Below are 9,318 nucleotides of genomic sequence, written 5' to 3'. Positions count from 1 at the left end.
AGCCACAATTGGGATGCTCCGGTTTATTGAGGTGATGCCGTGGGGTGGGGGGCACGGCCCCGTGGGGCTGTGCTAAGGCAGCTGTGGCGCTGTGGGGGGGGGGGGCTGCAGCCTGGGGACCCCCCCCACGGGGGACACGGCCCCACAGCCGGGCACGGGAGCGGCGCTGGGGGCGGCGGGGGCTCCGCTCAGGCTTTGCCGGGGTCTTCCTTCAGCGTCACCGTGCGGTTGAACACCAGCTGGGGAGAGGCAGGGGGGAGGCGCTGAGCCCCGCGGCCCCCCCACGGGAGGGTCTCCGGGGTGGTCCCACGGGGCTGTCTGTCCCCCCGGGGCTCACCTTCCCCTCGCTGCTGTCGGGGTCCACAGAGAAGTAGCCCAGGCGCTCGAACTGGAATTTGTCAAAGGGGCGGGCGGCCAGGACGGATCTGTCGACCAGGGCGTTGTCCACCACGCGCAGGGAGGCCTGGGGGGGGGGGGGGAAACAGGGCTGGCACAGCACCCCTGGGCCCCCCGCCCCAATTCATGCTGACAGCGGGGTCGGGGGAGCAGGAGGAGGGGGTGCAGGGAAGGGGGTGCAGGGAAGGGGGTGCCTCCCCGTGGGGCTGTGAGCCCAGCTCCTGCAGCACTCACGGGATTGAGATCGCTCAGAAAGCCCCCGGGCACCTCCACTGGGTCCTCGGGATTTTTGTGCAAAAACCTGGAAAAAAGGACAGACTCCTCCAGCACCGGGCTGCCCGTGAGCAGTCCCTGCCCTGGGGGGGGGAGGGGGGGACGACAAAACCCTGCCAGAAGGGCTGGGAGGGGAGGAAACGCAGAGCCGGGATGGGCAGAAAGGTGCTGAAGACGGGGCTGCGGGGGCTGTAGGGGGGCAGCAGCCCGGGGGGGCCAGCCCCTGCCCGCAGCCCCCCACTCACAGCCGCTCGTAGAGCCGCACTTCGCAGGGCAGGGGCTCCGCAACCCAGTGGATGAAGGCTTTGGGCTTCTCGGCCACCTCTGACTTCGTGCAGGTCACCTCCAGCTCCATCACGCGCCCGCTGGCGTTCTGGGCGAGGCCGGAGGAGTCAGACCGCAGCCCTGCCCGGGGCTCAGGCACCGTGCCCCAGCTCAGCTCGGGGGCACCCCGCACCCACAGGCTCCGCTCCCGCGGCCCCAAAAGGCCCAGAGGGGCGGCGGGGAGCCCCTGCCCACCCCCCTCACCCACCTTGATGACGTTCTGGACGGCAATGACGTAGCCAGCGTGGCGCAGCCCCACGGGCTGCCCCGGGGCCAGCCGCTTGTAGCCCTTGTCCAGCTCCTGCGAGACAGGTCACCGCTGCAAGAGGGGGCTCAGCACAAATTCCCCTTTCCAGCACCCTCTTTGTCCCCCTTGCTGCGTCCCCCTCGCGCCGATGCCGTTCCTGGGGGGCGCAGAGCACCGTGCCCAGCTCACCTCCCTGAAGTCGGTCTCCTCGATGTAGACGGTGGGCTGGAAGGGCACTTTGTGGGAGCCCCGGCTCTCGTCGGCTGGGAAGTCGGGCACGAGGACGTCGATTGTCTGGGGGAGAAGGAAGGGGGTGAAAACCCACCCTGGGGACCCCAGCTCCCCGCCCAGCCTGCGACAGCCTCACCTCAGGAGCGGGGAAGTTGGTGATGGTGACCTTGAGGGGCTCCAGCACGGCCATGGCACGGGGGGCCTGCTCGTTCAGCACCTCCCGCACGCACGCCTCCAGCAGGTGCGGCTCCATCGTTGCCTGGGCCACGGTCACACCGACCTGCAGGACACACAGGATGGGCTGCCGTCACCCCAGGGGGCTGGGGGAGGTGGCTGCCCCCCGCCCCACCCTGCCCCACGGCGCCTACCCGGGCGCAGAAGTTGTTGATGGCCTCGGGGGGGAAGCCTCGGCGGCGCAGGGCGGTCAGGGTGAAGAGCCGCGGGTCATCCCAGTCCCTGAGAACGCACCGGGATCACCACCAAACGCACCCCGAGCGGGCCCCACCCCGCCTGCTGGCCCCAATCCTACCTCACGGCGCCCGTCTCCACCAGGCGGATGATTTTCCTCTTGGAGACGACGGTGTAGAGCAGGTTCAGGCGCCCGTACTCCCACTGCACGGGGCAGTAGACGTCCAGCGCGTTGCACAGCCAGAAGTAGGAGGAGCGCCTGCGAGGAAGGCGCAGGAATAACCTGGCTCAGCACCATCCTGCCCACGGCCCCGCTGCCAGCAGGGATCCGCCCCGGGGCCGTGCACGGTGCTCACCTGGCCTGGAACTCCTTGGTGCAGAGGGAGTGCGTGATGTGCTCGATGGAGTCGCACAGGCAGTGCGTGTAGTCGTACGTGGGGTAGATGCACCTGCGAGGGGGATGCAGTCAGCCCTGGGCTCCCTGAAACCCCCTCCAAGACCCTCCAGGTCCCACGAGACGCAGACCCCTCCCCGCAGTCACCGGGACCCTCCCTACCACTTGTCCCCGGTGCGGTGGTGCGGAGTGAACTTGACGCGGTAGGCGACGGGGTCCATCTTCCCGTCCTCCATCACCAGCTTCATCCGCAGCGTGGCCTCCCCCTCCCCGAACTTGCCCTTTCGCATGTCCTGCGGGGCAGGGAAGCCATCAGCGGGGCCACGGACCCAAATCCCACAAGCACCCACCTCCGGGCAAGGATACCTCGAAGAGCAGGAGCGATTCCTCCACGGGCCGGTCCCGCCACGGCGAGGGCGGGGGGTTGTGGCCCTTGATCTCCTCCACCTTCTGGTGGCAGACGTAGGCCTGGCCCCTGCAGGGGGGACAGGCGGTGAGGGGACACAGCAGCGCGTCCCCTGAGCATCCCACCCATCGCCCCAGCACCCCCACCTGCGGATGAGCTCCAGGGCCCAGCTGTAGAGCTGGTCGAAGTAGTCCGAGGCGTGGGTCACCGCGTAGGGCTGGTAGCCTGAGGGACGGGGCAAATTGGAGCCACCCCCGGGACCTACACGCGGGGATGTCCCCAGCAGCAGCCCTGCACATCCCAACCTTGCCAGCCCTCGCCGTACCGAGCCACTCCACCATCTCCCGGATGGCCGTGAAGTATTTCTCCTCCTCCTTCTCAGGGTTGGTGTCGTCGTAGCGCAGGAAGCACACGCCCCCGTTGGCCTGGGGACATGGGGACGGTGAGGAGCTGTTTCCCTGAGGGACCCGGGGCGCAGCTCGGTGGCACCGCTCACCTTGGCGTAGCCGAAATTGAAGTTGATGGCCTTGGCGTGCCCGATGTGCAGGATCCCGTTGGGCTCGGGAGGGAACCGTGTCCGCACCTGCCAGGAGGAAACGGGACGGCTGTCCTGCGGCAGGGGGGCACCAAGGAGGAGCCCCCCGTGCCTCCCCACCACCCCGCCACCCCACAGAACCCCCCTCAGAGGCTGACCCGAGCTCACCTGCCCGCCCGTGACCGCCAGGTGCTGCTTCAGCAGCGCCATGGTGTTGGGTGTCACCACGTAGCCCTCCGTCTTGTAGTTCTCCCCTGGGGTGACAGCGCGCTCAGCGGCACGTGGGGAGGGGCGCGGGGCCAGGACAGCCCCCCTCCCGCGACAAAAGGCTAGGGCCAGCACGTGGCAGGGCTTCCCCACGCTCACCCGGCTTGTGGAACTTGAGGGCTTCTCCCCGCAGCTGCTCCAGCAGCGATTTCGCCTCCGTGCCCACCTCACCTGCAAGGAGAGACGGGGCTGAGCCGCTGCCACCTCCTCCTCCTCCTCCTCTTCCGCCTGCCCGCGGTGCTGCTGACACCTCACTTTTGACCCATGAAGGACAAAAGGTGCGAGAGCAGCGCTGCCTGACGGGACAAAGGGAGGGCCCCAAGCAGTGCGAGCTGCCTGAGCACAGCCCGGCTCGCTCCTGGGGCTGAGTCCCAGGAACCAGAGGGCTGGGACGTGACAGAGCCCTCACCATTCTCCACCACGGGCGCCTTCTGCTTCTCCTCCTGGACCGGCCGGGCCTTTGTAGCCTGCAGGGATGAGCACAGCCTCAGCACCCGGCTCCAACGCGCCCCTTCCCACCTCCCAGCTCCCTTGGCCCCATGCCGGGGCGGCAGCCGGGCACCCGAGGAGCAGGGGGACCACATACAGGGACGGGAACCAGCCCAGAGCACGGCCCCGAGGGTGGCTGGGGCTGCAGAGCCAGAAAAACACCATCCCAGCTGCCAGCCTTCCCCCTTGCCTCACCTTTGGTTTCTTTTCCAGATCTGCTTCCGTCTTTGGTCCCAGCAAATGCAGCACCTGGGAACAAAAACATCTCCGTGCAGCGCCCCAGGGCCCGAGGGCAGCCCCGTGACCCGCAGCCTGCCCCACACCCACGCAGGACGAGCTGTTCCCGGCCTCACACCCCCAGGGGACGGGCAGTGCCCGACCCGCACCCACCTGCAGATCCACCTCGTTCTTGATGCTCTTCCCGTCCGCCCACTGCAGCCGGCTGCGCGCCTCCCCTGCAGGGGGGAGCACAGCGTGGGCGAGGGGCCCGGGGGGGGTTTTGGCCGGGGCTCCCCGCACCAAATCCTGGGCCAGCAGCCCCAGGATGGACCCCGAGTGCTGGGGGTGCCCCTGCCCCTCCAGCAGGGCGGCAGAGGAAGCCCGGAGGGGGACAGGACACGAGGCAGGAGGGGATTAAGGCACAGGGACCCCCGCTGCCTCCACTCACCCATCAGCAGCCCCATGTTGAAGCGGTAGCGCTCGGCCAGCAGCTCTTCCCGGTGCCGGCTGATCACGGCCTCCACCTGGCGAGCACAACGGGCACACGGGGCTGAGCGGCGAGCTGGGACCCCAGTCCTATATGGTGACCCTCCCCCGGACCCCCCCAGCCCCATCTTGTGTCCCCCCCAGACCCCCTGGTCCCCTGTGGTGTCCCCCCAGCCTCGTGTGATGTGTCCACCCCCAGACTCCCCGGTCCTGTGGACCCTGATTTCTGTGTTTCGTCCCCAAAAAACTCCCCAGCCCCTTGCATCACCCCCTCCCTCACTCCCCATCTCTCACCGCCTCCTCGATCTGCTCGGGGCTGACCCTCACACCCACTCCGCACGCCCGCTCGAAGTCGGCTGCGTCCAGGGGGTCAAGCGGGTGGCTGCGCAGGTACTGCAGGGCGGCTGCGGGCACAGCGCCGTCAGCAGCAGCGTGGGCCCCCCCAAAACCCCCAGGGACCCCATAAAGACCCTCCAGGATCCCCCCAAGCCCCCCAGAACAATCCCAGGACTCCCTCGAGGCCCTCCTCAAGCCCCCCTAGACCCCCATAAGACCCCCAAGCACCCCTATAATGCCCCCCAGGAGCCCCCCAAGGTCCCCCCTAAGTCCCCCGGACCCTCCAAAACCCTTCAGGACCCCCATAAGCCCCCCAAGCACCCCCATAAGGCCCTCCAGGACCCCTCAACACCCTCCCTAAGACCCCTTGGACCCCCCCAAGCACCCCAGAACCCCCATAAGCTCCTCAAGAACCCCCATAAGGCCCCCCAGAACCCTCCCCAAGCCCCCAAGGCCCTCCCCAAGGCTCCCCTTCACCCCCCAAGGCCCCCCAGGACTCCCCAACCCCCTCAGGACCCCTCAAGGCCCTCCCTAAGCCCCCCAGGACCCCCCCAGAACCTCCCCAACCCCCCCAAGACCCCCATAGACCCCCCAGGACCCCTCCCCACCCCCCCAGCCCCTCCGCACCGCCGAGCTGCAGGTCGCTGCGGATGTCCCCGCGGCCGATGTAGGCCACGAGGAAGGCGAGGCGGCCGGGGTCGCGCAGGCGGGCGGCGGCGTTGTAGAGCAGCGCCCCGGTGGCCTTGTCCAGGCGGGGGCCCAGCGCCCCGCGGGCCTGCAGCACGGCGCGGCGGAGCTGGGCGCTGAGCGCGGCGTTGCGCAGCGTCTCGCGGGCCTTGGCCTCGCTCAGCCCGATGCCGGTGAACAGCCCCAGCGCCTCCGCCTCGGACTCGGACTCGGCCTCCGCCGCCGGCTCCGCCGCCACCGGCTCCGCCGCCATCGCCGCCGCCATCTTGGCTCCCTCCTCCTCCCCGCCCGGGGAGGAGGGCGGGACGGACCAGCCGGATGAGCCAATCGGCGCCGCGCCCCGCGCGCCGCGGCCAATGAGGAGGGGGAGAGCGCGGAGGGGACAGCGAATGGGAAGGAGGGGGGCGTGGCTTAAGGGGAGGGGAGGGGGGTGTTTTAAAGGGCCAGGCGGGCACCGCCACGTGGGGGGCGGGGCTGGGGGCTGGAGGGGGCGGCCCCGTGAGCGGGCGCGGGGGGCGCGGGGGGGCCTCAGCGGGACCCCACGGACACGCGTGTCCACCCCGTGTCCCCCCTCTGTGTCCCTATGCCTACCCGTGTCCCTCACTGTGTCCCCACAGCCACCCGTGGCCATCCCTGTGTCCCCCCTCGTGTCCCCACAGCCACTCACGTCCCTCACTGTGTCCCCATGGCCACTCGTGGCCACCCCCCTGTGTCCCCACAGCCCCGTGTTTCTCTCATGGTGTCCCCACAGCCACCCGTGTCCATCCCCGTGTGTCCCCAAGGCCACTCACGTCCCTCTCTGTGACCCCACAGCCACCCGTGGCCATCCCCATGTCCCCCCTTGTGTCCCCACAGCCCCAGGCATCCCCCCTTTATGTCCCCATGTCCATCCCCATGTCCCCCCCGTGTCCCATGGCCATGCATGTCCCCCACGGTGTCCCCACGGCCACCCATGTCCATCCCCATGTCCCCTCTTGTATCCCCACAGCCCCGAGTATCCCCTCTTTATGTCCCCACACCCACCCATCTCTATCCCTGTCTCCCTCCTTGTGCCCCCAGAGCCATGTATCCCCCCCTTTACGTCCCTACAGCCACCCGTGTCCATCCCCACACCCACCACGTCCCCTCCCAGATCCCCCCCTCTGCCAGCCCCCAGCAGCAGCAGCAGCAGCAGCGTTTGGCGGTTCAGGACAGGATTTATTCTCACTGCCCCCATTTCGGGGCTCCTGGCACCGCGTCCTGCCCACCAGAGCCACCACCGAGGCGCCCCCACAGTCACGCACCCCACACCTCGCGCAGGACACGCAGGGCAGCGGCAGGGGCTCAGCACCCGCCGGGCACCTTCTCCGTCCCCGCCGCGTCCCCCGGCTCGGTGCCGGCGGCCGGCAGAGGCTTCATGCTGAAGTGGGCGCTGATGTTGGTGCCCGAGACGCTGCGGTACTCGCCCAGCTCGGTGCGCACCGCCTCGTTCTGCGTGAGGGTGAGCAGCACGGGCACGGACAGCGTCACCTCCTTGCGCAGCACGCGGATGCTCAGCGCCGTGCGCGGGGGGATCTTGGCCGGCAGCTGCACCTCCACCCGCTCCCGCCGCGTGCTGGACTCGCTGCGCCCCTTCTGCACCGTGAAGACGTTGGAGGCCTCCACGGCCAGCGTGAAGGAGAGCCCGGCCTTCAGGCTGCTGGCGTTGCTGAAGTGGAAGCTCTGCCAGAGCGTGGTGCTGTACTCCCTCCTGCTGCCCGCCGCCAGCGCCTGCTCCGCCGCCGTCTCGTTCACCCCCACGATCTCGTCCACCAGCACCTCCCGCTCGGCCTCCACCCGCTTCTGCTCCCACAGGAGCTGCGCCGAGACCTGAGGCTGCCCCGGCCGCAGCGGGCGCAGGTGGGAGAGCCTGGCCTGGAAGTTCAGCTCGGGTTTGTAGTCGGCCAAACGCTCGCCGGGCCAGGCCAGGCAGTGCCAGCCCCCGCGGCCGGGGTGCTGGTAGAGCAGCCAGACCCCGCGCTGCACCACGTGCGAGGCCACGCGGTCGTTGAAGTAGCCGTAGGCCAGGTTGGTCTCCTCCGTCACCACCTTGCAGGCCCCCTGGAAGTTGGGGCGCTCGTAGAGGGTGATCTGGGGGTCCCCCAGGTCGTGGTGCACCAGGCGCAGCGCCGAGAAGCTGTTGGGCCGCCCCACCGAGGGGTACTCGCCCTCCTCGAAGGCGTGCGGCTCGCCCTCGTACTTGGGCTCCGTGTAGGCGATCCAGGGCTGCCCCACCACCTTCAGGGAGGCGATGCAGTTCCCGAAGTCCAGCTCGTGCAGGTCGGGCACGTCGCAGGTGAACTCCCGGCTCAGCCCCTCGAAGTTGGCGCGCTCGTACACCGTGATCCGGTTCATGGTGCCGCGGGCGCCGTCCCTGCGGGGGGCACAGCGCGCGTCAAACCCGGCACCCGGGCTCGCGTGGGGCCGTGGGGAAAGCCCAGGTGGCAAAAAGCCCTCTCCCAGCACCTCCTCTCCCCCCTTCCCCTTCATTTCCCCCATCCCCATCCCTGTGCTCTCACCGTCTCCGCCGGCAGCGCCCCGACGCTGGCCCGCGGCCGTGCCTTTTATCGAGGGGGCGGCAGGGCTGCGGCGTGCCACGACACGAAGCGAGGGCGATGCTGACGCTCACCTCCGTGCCCTCCTCGCCCGGCCCCAGCCCCGCTGTGGCAGCGGGCACCCGCACGGCCCCGCCGCACCGGGACGCCCGGCGGCCCCGCCGACCAGCCCTGCCGGAAAGTCCTGCCGCACCCCGGGCACGCGGCGCTCCAGCGCTAACGAGTCACCGCCAATTATCAATGGTGCTTCCGTGCCCTGCCCGCACTAATTACCCAGTGTGCTGCCGGTGGGGCAGGACCGGCCGGCTCACCCCGGCGGGGTGAGAGGGTGCAGTGGTGGGACCGGGTGGCACCTGGGGACGAGCCCCTAGCGTGCCGTGGTGCCACTGGGAGCTCAGTGCAGGCCCTGGCACGGCGTGGCACAGCATGGCACGGCCACCTGGCACGGGACAGCCCCGGACATGGCACGGGGTGTGAGGACAGAGCCCCGAAGCACGGCGTGGTGTGACGCGGCACGACGCAGCCCCCTGCACAGACCTGTGCCCGAGGAAGGCCCGGGCAGGCGGTGGCACTTGTACCCCCTCGTCCCTCTTGGTGGGGATGTCCCCGACCCCGCTGCAGGGCAGGATGCTCCGGGACCTCCTGGGGTGGCCACGGCGCTGCTGGAGGGAATCGGTGCCACTGCTGGGCATGGAGGGCGGCGGGGGCACGGCCCTGGCCCCATACAAACCACTGGCACCAGGCGCAGGGTGCGCACCCTCTGACACCCCCAGCTGTGCCCCGGAGCCAGAGTTGGGCAATTCGAGGTGCTGAGGCAGCTGGGGACCCTCGGTCCCAGGGGACAGGAAGGCTCAGCGAGCACCAGTGAGCTGGGGCTCAGCCCCACAACCCCCCATGGGGCAGCAGCTGCCCCCCTGCACCCCCTTTCTCCTTATGGCAAGGAGCAGCCTCGCACTCGCAGCCCCCTCCGCTCCGCCAGCCCCTTCCAGCGCCGCCCCCGGGGGCTGCAGCCCCCCTCCTCAGCACCCCCACCCCTCCCCAAAACGC

The 9,318-nt window shown here is 69.8% G+C and overlaps 2 protein-coding genes across 3 annotated transcripts; both read right to left on the bottom strand.

The window, feature by feature from the left end:
- Positions 1-8: 8 nt before the first annotated feature.
- QARS1 (glutaminyl-tRNA synthetase 1) lies at positions 9-5,982 on the bottom strand. The gene is made up of 23 exons (XM_084292939.1): positions 5,639-5,982; positions 4,970-5,079; positions 4,638-4,713; positions 4,361-4,425; positions 4,166-4,219; positions 3,891-3,948; positions 3,581-3,652; positions 3,383-3,468; positions 3,176-3,262; positions 3,005-3,104; positions 2,826-2,904; positions 2,640-2,748; positions 2,436-2,566; positions 2,236-2,328; positions 2,001-2,138; positions 1,840-1,927; positions 1,608-1,751; positions 1,430-1,534; positions 1,202-1,294; positions 915-1,042; positions 631-697; positions 338-463; positions 9-239 (listed from the first exon to the last, which is right to left on the bottom strand). Exons 1-23 carry the CDS (start codon positions 5,961-5,963, stop codon positions 189-191), a joined length of 2,385 nt encoding a protein of 794 aa, XP_084149065.1. The 5' UTR covers positions 5,964-5,982; the 3' UTR covers positions 9-188.
- A 901-nt stretch (positions 5,983-6,883) lies between these two features.
- On the bottom strand, positions 6,884-9,243 carry LOC311212956 (epidermal differentiation-specific protein-like). Of its 2 annotated transcripts, none has more exons than XM_084292683.1 (2): positions 8,809-9,243; positions 6,884-8,090 (listed from the first exon to the last, which is right to left on the bottom strand). In XM_084292683.1, the coding sequence occupies exons 1-2, from the start codon at positions 8,961-8,963 to the stop codon at positions 7,022-7,024; spliced, it is 1,224 nt and encodes a 407-aa protein (XP_084148809.1). In that variant the 5' UTR covers positions 8,964-9,243; the 3' UTR covers positions 6,884-7,021. The 2 variants fall into 2 exon arrangements, with proteins under 2 accessions (XP_084148809.1, XP_084148810.1); XM_084292684.1 differs by having other exon boundaries at positions 8,236-8,950.
- Between the last annotated feature and the right edge of the window lie 75 nt (positions 9,244-9,318).

This window comes from Netta rufina (assembly GCF_964035555.1).
Source record: "Netta rufina genome assembly, chromosome: 10".
Classification (NCBI taxonomy): domain Eukaryota; kingdom Metazoa; phylum Chordata; class Aves; order Anseriformes; family Anatidae; genus Netta; species Netta rufina.
Note: the sequence above shows the minus strand (reverse complement) of the source record. Positions and strands in the feature narration are given on the sequence as shown.